Source organism: Lytechinus pictus, chromosome 3 (assembly GCF_037042905.1).
Source record: "Lytechinus pictus isolate F3 Inbred chromosome 3, Lp3.0, whole genome shotgun sequence".
NCBI classification, from domain to species: Eukaryota; Metazoa; Echinodermata; class Echinoidea; order Temnopleuroida; family Toxopneustidae; genus Lytechinus; species Lytechinus pictus.
In genome coordinates this window covers 69,653,674-69,669,029 of record NC_087247.1, presented here as the reverse complement: position 1 = coordinate 69,669,029, position 15,356 = coordinate 69,653,674, and the positions used below count along the sequence as shown (strand labels likewise).

General features: G+C 37.9%; 1 protein-coding gene across 1 annotated transcript in view; it reads left to right on the top strand.

Moving 5' to 3' along the window:
- Positions 1 to 15,356, top strand: part of LOC129255372 (twinfilin-1-like) — a 41,345-nt gene that overhangs the window by 2,215 nt on the left and 23,774 nt on the right. The window contains exon 2 of the mRNA XM_054893732.2: positions 10,923 to 11,006. Coding sequence (XP_054749707.2) covers positions 10,923 to 11,006 — 84 coding nt within the window. The remainder of the gene's footprint in view (positions 1 to 10,922; positions 11,007 to 15,356) is intronic.

Sequence of the window (15,356 nt, the reverse complement as noted above, 5' to 3'; positions counted from 1 at the left end):
TTTAAAAACAAAGGAATACATCAAAATGTTGTTCGCGGTCGCGCGCATCTTCCTGACAAAGTCACAAAGACGAATGCATTGGAATGGAAGTCGCCAACATGCGCGATCGTTTGGAACATGTTTTAAAGCCAGGGGTTTTGAGGTGTTATACTTATAGCTTTAAAATAAACCGAGTGATTTTTATTAGAAAGATAAACGAAAGACGCATCTTCCGAGCAAAGGCGCAAAGGAAAATAAAATGAAAATATTTCTCATAGATCACAGGTTAATGAACGATCGGCGGGACATCTTTTAGAAGTATTTTTAGGTGCTAGCGATTTAGAATTATTGGAATGATCTCTTACGACGCATCATCTTAAAGTCGCAAGTGCAATTAAAATGAAGTAGAAGACGCAAGCACGCACGATGATTTGAAATATGCTATTAAAATGTTTTGGGTAGCTAGCGTTTTCAAATCAATTTGAAGTTCACGGCGGGGTCCGCTATCACCACGAGGTTGAAGAGAAGATTTATATCATTATAAAGGGGGTAAGAGAGTAGCGCAGTGAGCTCCGTCGGTAATACGACCTTTCAAAGTTCACGGCGGCATCCGCTATCACCACGAGGTTGAAGAGAAGATTTATATCATTATAAAGGGGGTAAGAGAGTAGCGCAGTGAGCTCCGTCGGTAATACGACCTTTCAAAGTTCACGGCGGCATCCGCTATCACCACGAGGTTGAAGAGAAGATTTATATCATTATAAAGGGGGTAAGAGAGTAACGCAGTAAGCTCCGTCGGTAATACGACCTTTCAAAGTTCACGGCGGCATCCGCTATCACCACGAGGTTGAAAATAAAATGTATATCATCATAAACGATGTAAGAGAGTAACGCAATAAGCTCCGTCAGTAGCACGATCTTTAAAAGTTCACGGCGGATGTCCGCAATCACCACGAGGTTGAAAATAAAATGTAAATCATCATAAACGATGTAAGAGAGTAACGCAATGAGCTCCGTCAATAGTACGACCTTTCAAAGTTCACGGCGGCATCCGCTATCACCACGAGGTTGAAAATAAAATGTATATCATCATAAACGATGTAAGAGAGTAACGCAGTTAGCTCCGTCGGTAATACGACCTTTCAAAGTTCACGGCGGCATCCGCTATCACCACGAGGTTGAAAATAAAATGTATATCATCATAAACGATGTAAGAGAGTAACGCAATAAGCTCCGTCAGTAGCACGATCTTTAAAAGTTCACGGCGGGGTCCGCTATCACCATGAGGTTGAAAATAAAATGTAAATCATCATAAACGATGTAAGAGAGTAACGCAATGAGCTCCGTCAATAGTACGACCTTTCAAAGTTCACGGCGGCATCCGCTATCACCACGAGGATGAAAATAAAATGTATATCATCATAAACGATGTAAGAGAGTAACGCAATAAGCTCCGTCAATAGTACAGTCTTTAAAAGTTTATGGCGGGGTCCGCTATCACCACGAGGTTGACGAGAAGATTTATATCATTATAAAGGGGGTAAGAGAGTAGCGCAGTGAGCTCCGTCGGTAATACGGCCTTTCAAAGTTCACAGCGGCATCCGCTATCACCACGAGGTTGAAAATAAAATGTATATCATCATAAACGATGTAAGAGAGTAACGCAGTGAGCTCCGTCGGTAATACGACCTTTCAAAGTTCACGGCGGCATCCGCTATCACCACGAGGTTGAAAATAAAATGTATATCATCATAAACGATGTAAGAGAGTAACGCAATAAGCTCCGTCAGTAGCACGATCTTTAAAAGTTCACGGCGGGGTCCGCTATCACCACGAGGTTGAAAATAAAATGTAAATCATCATAAACGATGTAAGAGAGTAACGCAACGAGCTCCGTCAATAGTACGACCTTTCAAAGTTCACGGCAGCATCCGCTATCACCACGAGGTTGAAAATAAAATGTATATCATCATAAACGATGTAAGAGAGTAACGCAATAAGCTCCGTCAATAGTACAGTCTTTAAAAGTTTATGGCGGGGTCCGCTATCACCACGAGGTTGAAGAGAAGATTTATATCATTATAAACGGGGTTAGAGAGTAGCGCAGTGAGCTCCGTCGGTAATACGACCTTTCAAAGTTCACGGCGGCTTCCGCCATCACCACGAGGTTGAAAATAAAATTAATATCATCATAAACGATGTAAGAGAGCAACGCAATAAGCTCCGTCAATAGTACAGTCTTTAAAAGTTTATGGCGGGGTCCGCTATCACCACGAGGTTGAAGAGAAGATTTATATCATTATAAACGATGTAAGAGAGTAACGCAATGAGCTCCGTCAGTAGCACGATCTTTAAAAGTTCACGGCGGGGTCCGCTATCACCACGAGGTTGAAAATAAAATGTATATCATCATAAACGATGTAAGAGAGTAACGCAATAAGCTCCGTCAATAGTACAGTCTTTAAAAGTTTATGGCGGGGTCCGCTATCACCACGAGGTTGAAGAGAAGATTTATATCATTATAAAGGGGGTAAGAGAGTAGCGCAGTGAGCTCCGTCGGTAATACGACCTTTCGAAGTTCACGGCGGCATCCGCTATCACCACGAGGTTGAAAATAAAATGTATATAATCATAAACGATGTAAGAGAGTAACGCAGTGAGCTCCATCGGTGATACGACCTTTCAAAGTTCACGGCGGCATCCGCTATCACCATGAGTTGGAAGAGAAGCGGAAGAGAAGATATCTATCCTCTTAAACATCGCCATAGATAATACCGCGTCTTTCTCCCTGAATAATGCGACATCTAAATAGCTAGCACCTCAAAAACAATCACGCACTGTAACCAGATCTACGCCGATTTTTTATTTTCGATTTTTTCCTTCAAGGGGCATGATCGAAGATCGGCAAGTGATTGCCGATTGTGGTGAAATCGAATGGAATCGGTTGCCGATTGCAAAATCGGTTACAAGCTTACCCCTGCCCCCCTGACGAGTCACAACTGATCCCTGTGACGAGCCACAAGTGGCACCCTCTTTTGAACTTGAAGACCTTTTTTTTTTTTTTTTTTTTTTCTTCAAATTTTTTGGCGGACGAATTTGCCCCCCCCCCCCCTTTGGAAAATCCTGGGTACGCCACTGCCTGACACTCAATATTTTGTTCACTATTTTTTTTTTTACACAAGAATTATTGTTGTCACAGGCGGCGGAGGGGGGGGGGTACACATTCAATACCCCTTAAATTTCAGGAGGAGGGGAGAGTTCCCCTTAAGAAATAAAGAAAAAGAAAAAAACAAAGAACAAAGACTGAGAAAAAAGTAAGAAATAAAAAAATCAAAAGAATTAATTTATGCTCAAAAGAAAAAGAAAGAAAGGGTAAGGGAAGAGGAAAACAGACAAATGATGCTCTGGATACAGTACTACTACTAGAAATACTATAGTATAGATAAGCCCCCCAAAATAGCCATTTGGAGTTTTGGGACTTTTTGATTCTTTAAACATGTTTATCTAGACGAAACGAAATTGCCAATCTGTCGAGGCTATCGAGACATGTTTACCAGAATGCATCACGAGTAGTGTTTCATCCATCCGGGTGGATGAACCTCTATGGCTTCGTGATATTTTTTTCTTTTTCGATTTGTCACGATCAAACACCATTGAACGAACCAAGAGTAGTGACGGTCACCGGAGGTGAAAAAATCGGTGAGTTTTTAGTCATTTTTCATATTATTTTCATCAATAAGATCATATTTGTTATATAAATTTATGTCAAGTATCACACTTGATCTAGTTCGATAAGGTCAAGATGTTTGGGTGAGGGAAGAGGAGGAAAATAGTCGATGCTTTTTTTGGCCATGCTAGTGTATACACACGAGAACGAGGTTATATTATAACCTCGTTGTTAGGATGAGTGAGGTGCGCAGACTTGTGGACCACCATCATAGTCATACTTGCACAGATGCTCATATTCGTAATCTATTTTTATCTCCAACTTTCAACTTCTCGTGCAGTCAATTAGTTATTTCCTTTAAAACAATATATACACTCTCATTTCAAGATTTATGATTTAATTGTCAATTTCGATTATTGAGATGATATCTATTACACACGGTTTCATGTTCTCTCAAGTATACCACCAATTTACACAACCCACATTATCAATCATGTCTATTTTTATTTTCTCTGCTTTAAATTTATTAGTTGTTTATCTGTGTATTTATCTTCCTTTTAATGTTCTATCAATTATTATTATTACAGACCAATTTTGGGTCCATGTAGCTTGGTCGGGGAGGGAGACCCTCGGGTCACAGTTATCAAGTTAGCTTTTTCCATACCCAGGCAGCTAAGCTACATGTACCCATCTACGGCTCTGCTTTTATTCATATTTTGTTGAAATTTCATTGTATATTGTAATTGCCGAATTGATATTAAATAAATAAATGAATAAACAAGACATGAAAAACCCTCAAGGAGCAGTTCATCCCGATGTAGATCAAGATGGACCTAATTGCAAATAGCGTTTGTCGCATGAGGGCGTATGTCACTGCAAAGGATCACTGGAATGAAAAGGGAGCAAACGCGAAAACGGCTTTCGGGAAGCCATACAACGCCATATGTTTTGTGTACGGTACTGTCACTCAAATTCCAGGCTTTTTTTTAAGTCTAATTTCTTCATATTGAAATTATTTTGGATACTTGAATGTGAATTTATAGAACAATCTTTGTATCATGATTGCACAGTGAAAGTATGAACTCAATGCTCACAATATTTTCATAGTTTTCTAGGGCTGAATTTGTGCAGTTTTGTAGGAAAAGTGAGCATGCACGGTCACTGAATCTCCAGGTCAATGCCGATCGACTTACAGTAATTGAAGAAAAGAACATGTCAGCGATCCGAACAAAGAGAGAACCTGGGGCTATTTTAAAATAATTTTGATGTGAATCATAGACCATTATTATATTTATAGGCCTATATCTTATTTTTGAATAAAGCTAGTAAATTTAGTTTTTTTTTTTAAATTTTGAAGGTATAGGGGGACATAGTCCTTTAGTTTGGGGACATAGTCCAAATCAGGCTTTTGAGTTTGATCATGATTACACCAATAAATTTTAGAGAGGGGGCAAACTCGAGGATCAAGAGAGCAAATCTAAAATTTATATAAAAAAACAAGCTAGTAAATATATATATATTGATAAGAATATATATATATATATATATATATATATATATATATATGCCTACATCCTACGTAAGGGCAAAGTCTATGAATGGGTTTATTCCGTCATAATACACATATAAACGTAAAGACGAAGGTAGAGGGCGTTAAGGCGCATTACGAACATTGAAAGAAGACAAAAAAAATCGCCTTAAACACAGATGTAGATAAATATATATATATATATAATGCAAAACATATGATAATCACGAGTCATGCAAGTTTGCAATGCCAACAAGTTCTTTATTCACTTTCCAAATTTTCGGTAGTCATCTACCTTCTTCGGGGAAGATTCGTGAATCGTGAATAAAGAACTTGTTGGCATTGCAAACTTACATTACTCGTGAATATCATTTGTTTCGCATTTCTGATGTCTTATTATTGCCAATACGTGGAAAACCAAGATGCTTATATATATATATATATATATATAAAATATGTCATGCAGTATATCAAATCAAATAAATCCATTAATTTAGAACAATTTACAAGAATGATGTAGGCCCTACTTGATCTAATATTCTTCATGGTCTCCCTTCTATACAACCTCACCATAATGATGGATATTTAATTCATAGATATACAGATATATATTCCATTTTTACATATACAATTTTATTTATGAAACAAACATTATTTCAAAAGTTGCATCTTCAATAAACTTCATATCATTCATGTCTCTCACAGATCACCGTCTTCCTCATTTAATTTTTTTTTTTTATTTATTTTTCTTTCATCATACTTTCATCTATTCTCATATTTGTTTCAAATTTAATTCATTAGTTTGTCTTTGCAGTATTATGAAATCTTGCGACCAGGGGTGGTATTCTTTAACACTGTCAACTTTCGTCATAAATTTTGTGATTTCTCTCCGAGATGTGACACCGCTATGATTGTCACAAATCGGTATTCTGAACATTTGTCTTTTCCATGTCATATCTCTGAAAGTTCAAGCCCATCTTTTCGGAAGCAAACCAATCAAAATCATTGTTAGTTCCCAGTGGTAGCTTTTCTAGCCAATTGGAAGGCCCCCGTGGCAGGTAGGGCGTATCCCCAATACAGTTGCTGGCATCGCGCAACTACATGTACATGTTTATTGATGCACTTAATTACAAAGAGAGACAGGGAGCTGTGAAGGATTTTAGTGGAGAAGAAGAAAAAAGGGAGGAATTAATTAAGTGGGTACAGTCACCATTCTTTGAATCACTATTCCCTGTTTCAACCAGAGAACAATAGATTTGGTCCACTGATTCTATTGTTCTCTGGCCGATACAGGTAATAGTGAGTCAAAGAATGGTGACTGGTAGTGTAATTGTAGCATGAAAAAATAATTTTGAAAATTGTCATGGATAATGAGTGAAACTAATATCACAATTTAATCTAAATATCATTATATACTTGACATTCAGTCGGCAGGGTATCAGGATATTTGGTACTATAAGATATGACAAAATTTATGACTGCTACCCCCCTGTCATAACTTTGCTGGTATGAATGGATTACGTGCATTGGTGCGCGCTAAAGAGAAGAGACAAAATTTATGACAATTTTTGTGACAAAAGTTAGGAAAATCCACCAGAATACCAATTTTGTCATATCTCTGAGAAAAGAGAAAATATGGAGAAAAGACAATGTTCAGAATACCGCCCCAGGCCCGGGGGGGCCACTTCCATTCACGAGTGGATACCATGCGCGACCATGGTGTCTCGAAAAGCACCCTAAACACGTAATTTCCATATTCTGAAAATGCACCCCTTAACAAGTATTGGCGTGTGAAACCCTACCCTTAACAAGTATTGGAAACAAAACGATACTCTTGGCAAATGTTCCCTGAAATGAACCCCTAAACAAGTACAGGAATGTTTGATTGTTACGGGTCCTTCGGTCGTCGGCTTTACCTTATTGGTTTAGTACGACCCCACCTTCTACACCTCGCGCAAATCGGACTCTAAACACGAAGTGTTGGGGCAAAAAGGACATCCTTTATAAAACATTTTAATTTTGTTTTATCATCCCCGCGAATTCTACCCTAAACACGTAATTTTCATAGCGAAATAGATACCCTTTTTTCATTATTTTTGTGTTTTTGACACCCTTATCACGTTACGTACGTAACGTGCCCTGTCGTGAAAAAGACATCCTTTTTACGTGTTTTTTTGGTCGCGCATGGTATCCACTCGTCAATGTAAGTGGCCCCCCCGGGGCCCCCAGGCCACTATAATGAAACTTCATAATGTCCGGCCATGATCCTCAATATGTATCTGTAGAGAGAAAAATAAAACAAAATCAGGATTGAGATAATTATTCATAAAACATGTATTCTTGACAATCGATTGATACATATTACTAAAATGTATAACTACAATAAAGTAATAAAATACTGCAAAGTTTGTGTCTTTAATTATCATCATTATATTATTTTCGTTGGAATTCCGGGACTTCCCTCCATTTCGCCGATGTACATTTTCCCTGGACTGAGAGTGCACACAAGCGCACTTTTCACAGCTGCACTGACAGCTCACAATACAGTGCGTCCCACAAAAAACGAAACCAAGATTTATCGATTTATCATAACTTAATCACAAATACAATAGACAAATGACCTACCATTGTAAAGCTTAGAATCTCCTCTTTCATCTGATATTACTTAGATTATTTCTCATTCACGCATGAGTGAGCAAAAACAATTTGAAGAGGGGATACCAAAAAGTCATTTGGCTGGCTGTATCTGGGTTTCAATAAGAAAACCACATTTTTAAAAAGTTCAATATCTGCTCTTTGATTTGATACCTCAATTACAGAAAATGGTCAAGAAATAACAAAGTTCTGGTTATTTGAAATAAGGCTTGAATTTCAATAATTTCATAAAATGAGGAGGTTTTACAGGCTAGCGTTCAAACTCACTCGATACTCCGTTTTGTTGACGATCAGCCATGCATTAAGTCTTTTGTTAACCATGCGATAGCTTCTGTGGGAAACCGGTGAAAACACGTTTAATTTATGAAATTATGGAAATACAAGCATTGTTTCCAGGGAACATAACTTTTTTACTTCTTGACCATTTTTTGTGATTAAGGTATCAAATAAAAGAGCAGATATTGAACTTTTTAGGCATGTGATTTTCTTTTTGAAATTCAGATACTCCCCGCCAAATGAGTTTTTGGTATCCTTTCTTCAAATTGTTTTTGCTCACTCATGCGTGAATGAGGAATAATCTAAGTAATATCAGATGAAAGAGGAGATTCTAAGCTTTACAATGGTAGGTCATTTGTCTATTGTATTTGTGATTAAGTTATGATAAATCATCGCTTAATCTCGGTTTCGTTTTTTCTGGGACGCACTGTACACACAGACAGTGCCCAAAAATTATACAAAATTGCACTTTTCTTCATTAAATCTTCAATAATCTTTCCAGCTATTGACAGCACATCTATCTCTGCCACCTACAGTATGATTAAGAAGAAAAGTGATGTTAGACTCTGGAACAAATAAGACGAGGCGTTTACTGGAAGTAAGCAAAATGTTGGCTGCGGGCGTCGATCATATTTTTATACACTGGACATCGTACACTATATTGTCGGCTGCTTGCGTTTGCATGATCGCATCCGGACAATAGTGGCGCTATTGCTCCCTTTTCGATCCCATGATCCTTTGTGTGAATCTATTTTCGATAAGGTCTATTGGCCGGGGGGGGGGGGGGGGGGGGACAGTCAAATGTTACTGTACACTTGCATGGCCAAATTATTTCCAAACACCCTCTAAACAAGTTTTTCCTCGTGTGCGAAATAACCCCCTTAACAAGTTTTTTGTGAGCTTCATGTACACATTTTGGCCCCTAAACAAGTTTTGTCTTCTTGCTAACAATATATTTAAATAGACAAAACTATATTCATGGGTATTGCATACGCCCCAGTGCAGTTAGGGTTAAAATGCCACAATTGGGAAGAACCTGAACACTTCAGAACGAGGAAGAAAAAGCCCCGGCCGGGGAAAAAAAAACATACCCTTCACATTTGGCTAGTCTTAGACTAAAAAAGCTTTTTAAAAAACATACCCTAAATACGTTTGACCCCACGTTTGACCATTGACCAGTCTTTCAAAACCACCCTTATTTTTGATAATCTGTTTTTTTGATACCCTCTAAGAGTGCACATGCGGCCTGCGTCCAAAACTGAAAAAAAAACACCTTTAAACACGTTTTTGGTCACGCATGTGTACAGCAATATGTTTGACTGCCCCCCCCCCCCCCGGATTATTGGTTGTTTCGCTGAACTCGGCTCCACTTAACAGGGACTAGCCGGGAGGCTCCTATAGTCCTAGAGAGTAAAAATCATTCCCTAATGTGTGCTTACTCTCCACGGAGCCAGGGATTGCTTCCCATTCATGTGCGTGTACTGTGAAAAAATATGAAATTTTTGCCCCCGAGATTTCTACTTTCCTTCTGAAAGATCTAGCCCTAAATCATGTAAATGGGATACATTGATTTTATTTGCGATAATAAATTTCGGAGAGGAAGTTGTTAAAGCCTCTTGTTTTAGCTGCACATAGTTTTGTAGAGATTTTTACTGGCAGTTTTCATTTAGGCACTTGACAAGCATGAACTAGAACAATAATACATGTATACCTATAATAAAATTGTCTTTTGCATCACAAGGACCCTGTATGTACTGTACATGTAATTATCTTTAAATTATTTGTTTTTGAGTATTAGGCCCGTTTCGGGTACACGTGTACACGCACGGTCAGGTCAGTGCACGTGTACTAAATTCCATCACCGTGTACACGGTAGCATCTGCATAAAGCTTGCATGAGACTGTAATAAGTCAGTGAACAAGCTCACAGCCTCACATTAATTCTTAATTCTCAGACACTGCACATGTTTTAATCACTAATATGTCAATATATTTCAATTAACCTAGAGTGATTGTACTTCCAAAATCGCCGATTTAATCCACATTCATTCTGGAGACTCAAGTTTTTGTACCACGAAATGGGTCTGCTCCGATCTCGAAAGCGTTGCTCAATTACACTCAGAGCCAATTTGAGAATCACCAATTGCGACAGCGATCATTGCTACAGTTACGTGTTATACGCTCGTACACATGTGCTACAAGCCTACGAACAAACGCTCCTCAAATTGACAATAAAATAATGAAAATCAATCGATAACTTCAGTTACACTTAATTCTGCAGCGATCTGTGCATGCATGTACGGTACAGTATGCAAAATGCGCATCCAACGAACGTCGGCGCTAGCTAGGGCCCTGCACTGATTTTCTTCTGCATTCTTTATTAATTTAATGCGCTGCTAAGCTGAGTAAACTTTTTATTTGCACCAATTTTTGTGGATTGATACTTCTAACTTCTCAGGTAAGCTTTAAAACCGTGACTTAGGCTATATAGACCCCTTTTTATGTTACATTGACATGTTGATGCGGGTCCGTGTCGACATGTCGGAAACACTGAAAACTCGCTCAGTGTTTACAACGTGTACACGACCGAAAAACACGCCGTGTACACGTGCATAAAAAATGGACTTTCAAAACGGGCCTATTGAGTATTAATTCTAATTTGTTCAATCTTTATAGTAAAATTAAAATATGGACCAATTTTAGAAAAAAAAATCAAAATCTGCTCCAGAATCCATAGTGTCAAATCTCATACAATTATAAACAATGGGCATCAACTCCTAATGCATTGATTTTACTATTCTTATTATTTTACCAACAGCTTCAGATGAATTGGAGACAGTAATAAAAGAAGCCAAAAATGAAGGAGGAACCATAAGAGTAATCAAAGTGGTAATTGAAAAAGGTTAGTATGACTATGAATATAAAACTGATAGTTAAAGCTGATGGTATTATTACATATATATTTAGGCAGCAATTCAGCATTTTCCATGATTTTATAGCATTATTTATGATGGATTATTGGTGCATATCCCTGTTCTCGGTGTTGCTGTCTTTCGTTTAGGTCTATTTCACACCCTATCTCATGTCCTTGGAAATAGTGTAGAAAAGGAATTCTAAAATGGCATTGAACACATACATTGCATCCACAAGAGTAACCCAGGGAGCTCCCGCCCGCACAGCGGGCGGGAGCCCAGGGGCTTACTGTGTATTTGACCATACTCACGGGACTAGGGTGATTTATGGTCTAAATATTTCTCCAAATGAATTGTGAAAACAGAAAGTATACAATTACCACGATTATATGAAGGTCTAACGAGTGGCAGTTTCCTGACATCTGGGCACAGACTGGAACCTCAAAAAACGAAAAGTTCTCTCCTTCTACCCCAGTCTCGATCGGCCATTTTGTTACGATTTTTAACAAAAATGGCCGATCGAGACGGGGGTAGAAGGAAAATGGCCGATCGAGACGGGGGTAGAAGGAGAGAACTTTTCGTTTTTTTGAGGTTCCAGTCTGTGCCCAGATGTCAGGAAACTGCCACTCGTTAGACCTTCATCCATATAGTCGTGGTAATTGTATACTTTCTGTTTTCACAATTCATTTAGAGAAATATTTAGACCATAAATCACCCTAGTCCCGTGAGTATGGTCAAATACACGGTAAGCCCCTGGGTTACCACAAGAGTTGAATAGCCATTAGTGGAAAAGATTAACATACTACTATACTGGCAATTATGTTCATTCTTTCTACATTTCTGAAGGTTAAATGGAATCTACCTGCATTAAGGAGGAGTTTTCTGTAGCCCTATCCTGTATGTTGCCAGAGTTTGAATGAAAAGGAGTTATTTTTTAAAAATAATTGTTCATCTTAAAACCTTAAAACCCACCTCTTTTATTAAGTTTCACTTGCCTATTTTTTGCTTATATTGTGTTCTGTATGAAATTATCCCCCTCAGTTAAGTTGCATTATCATATTGTGTTCAGATTTTTTAATTCGGATTGTAAGCTTAGTTATTAGGATTATTTAAATTTACATACATGATTATCGACCTGTTATATTTAAGTTGTGTATTCGCCGATTATCTCTTTATTTGTACGTATAATTACTTTTTCGTAATGGTGTTTTCACTTTCAGTTCCTTTGTTGTTCTTTTTCTGAGATATCTTGTATTTTCCCCCCTTCTTTCTTAGCGCTTTGAAACTTTTGTATATAGCGCTCTATAAATTTTGTATATTATTATTATCTTTGAGACATACTTGGCTATTAATATTCTTTTCGCTTTTCAACCAAACTTGGATGGTAGATGGACTTGAGGGACTTGCATGTTATACTGCATGGTAGATGGACTTGGGGGACCTGCATGTTATGCTGCAGTCGGAGGTCACATGGTAAGGTCAAAGGTCATTTTCAGGTCAACATTAAAGTTTACATGCAAGACTCTCTTATGACACCTAACTCTGCAACCATAAGTCACTTTTCAACCAAACTTAGATGGTAGATGGACTTGGGGGACCTGCATGTGATGCTGCAGTCGGAAGTCACATGGTTAGGTCAAGGGTCATTTTCAGGTCAATGTTAGTTTACATGCAAGACTCTCTTATGACGACTAACTCCGCAACCGTAAGTCACTTTTCAACAAAACTTGGATGGTAGATGTACTTAGGCGACCTGCATGTTATGCTGCAGTCGGAGGTCACATGGTTAGGTCAAAGGTCATTTTCAGGTCAACATTAAAGTTTACGTGCATGGCTCTTATGACAAGTGTTATTCCATCCCAGTCATTTCACAATGTAGTTTCCATACAATTCTGTTGCATGCCCTCGCAAATCACGATATTTCTGGTTATTTTCATAAGTGGGCGAGACACAAAATCGCTTTTGTCTTGTTTTGAGTTGATTTTGTTTCTCACAACAATATGAAACTATTAACTCCAGCGGTCAAGTGGAGTAATTATGATTTGCAAACAAACAGAATAAATATGGCCCTGCCTAGATACATGATTCAATAAGGAATTGACCTTAGGTAAAAAAAAAACTTCAAGCAAGAAAATTGAGTTCTATTTCCATAACTTCTAGCTGGTTGATTAAATTTTAGATTGAAAATGCATATTTGGTATTAATTTAAGTTTAATATTTAAATTTAAAATTTGGTATTATGCTGGTAATTTTTCACAGTTCTTGGTGACACTGAATTTCTCAAGTATTTCTTTATTTCTCCAGTCCACCAATTTCTGCAAAAAAATCACTGGTGTGTACCAATCATTAAAAACATTTTGACTCAGACTTTCCTGAGATAAACGGCGTCATTTGGCGTTATGGTTTTCAAATTCCCTGGAATAAGCATGATATTAATATATATATATATTGTATATTATATTCATTGAAAGAGGTATCTCATACCATCCAACAAATAGAACTTAAACTTAACTACATGTACATGTAATTAATAGTTGCATGTGATTGAATGGTTGATATTTGTACAAACCCTTTTCCAGTTGTTCAGCGACATACTATTCTAAAGTTTGAATAACAAAGACTTAGGCTATATTTTGTAAGCTTAAGTAATATCTTTTGGAAAGGTGTAAGGTCACTGTTGCATCAATAAAATCACTTACCCGTGGCGGGCTGGGGCCTATCTCGGGTAGGAAAGAAATAACTGCACAAGTAATCACGTCAAACCATCCTCGGGCCACCTTTTAGCAAACCTACCCAAAAGCACCTCTAAGGATAGTCTCAGGGTGTCTCAAGGTGACCATGGACCACCAATATGTATCTATGAATGTAAACCCAAACCTACATGTACATATACCTCGAACCCATCTCAGTCCACTTGCAGTAGTTGACAGCATCAACCCCACATGGTGGTGTGAACGTTAGTCAGAAAGAGGCGAGTTAGGATTATGAAGTGTAGCTCTACTATTGACACAGATACATAGGCCTGTATTTTGAACTCAGGTTTACATTAACCCTAAACTAGGCCAGGCTTTTTTGGCTGTTCTGTGGCTAGGGGGGGGGGGGGGGGGTTGATTCAACCCCCCCTGAGATCTCGGCCGCCGATCACGTGAGTGCCGCAAAAATTTGCACGCTGGTAGTGTGCGATGTAATCTACAAGGCTGTATGGTAAAATTTTCCAAAATAATGAGATTTTATTTTATATGAATTAATTATGCTAATTTACGCATAAATCATACTTTTTGCTCTAATTCACTAAATAAAGCTCCTAGAATGCTAATTTGTGGTAAAAATATTCTTTGTAGCATTCTTAACAATGGCAATTGAAAAAAACTTCGGTTTGGAAAACAATTTCTTATGTATTTTATTGTTTTATGAATTTCTTTTGTATTTCCTTGTTTTTCAACCTTTTGTTTTTCTTTGTTTTTTTCACCAGATTTATTGCACAATCTTTTTGAAGCATAATTATGCTAAAATTAATTGCTTTCAGCTGTTTGAAGTAAAAATCATATCTTTATGAATAAGATGAGAAAACTCAATTTGCATTGACTTTGTACACAAAATCACGTTTTGGAACAATCTTTGGTCTGACATGCGTAATTTCGGAACCGCGTACCCGGGCGTTGTAAATTTGGTCTCAAAAGATGCGCGAGACTTAAAAGTATAAACTCTGCGAGTGGGGCAGTCAAAAAATTTCGCGCGGCGGAATGATCACAGAAAATGTTGAGGGGGGGGGGGTTGATTCAACCCCCCCCCCCCCGGCCATTTTAGGGTTAAACCCTGGTTTAAAGTTGTGGTTTAAGTATGGAGAGTCAATTGGGGTACAAATCCATAACAGTACACATTCAATCTATTAACTCATATGATGCCAAAATTGTCTGGGAATGGTAACTGAAGTATTTTGAAGTATTTTTCTTCATTATGAAAGCAAAAGGAAACAAAATAGTAAACATAAGTAATATACACATATTTTTTGGCTCCCCATAATTTAAGTACAGAGTAACCATGGTCTAGGTTGAACCTGACTTCAGAATACTGGCCATATATTTTGCACTTTTTCTAGACTACTTTCAATCAGACTAAAATTTATTAATTTTAATTAAGGGTCTGTGCCTTCAGACTATTTGAAAGTGGTCAGGAATTTGAAACTTACTGACCAACTTTCTGTGACCTATATGGGAGGAATGAGTGTTGTGCTGTAAACAGACTCATTTATCCAGACCAGGGCTGTTCACAAAACTATTCCACTTAAATCTTGGTTGCAAGGTTGCAACTGGTCTTGTTCCTGCCTCGGGTAAGCAATT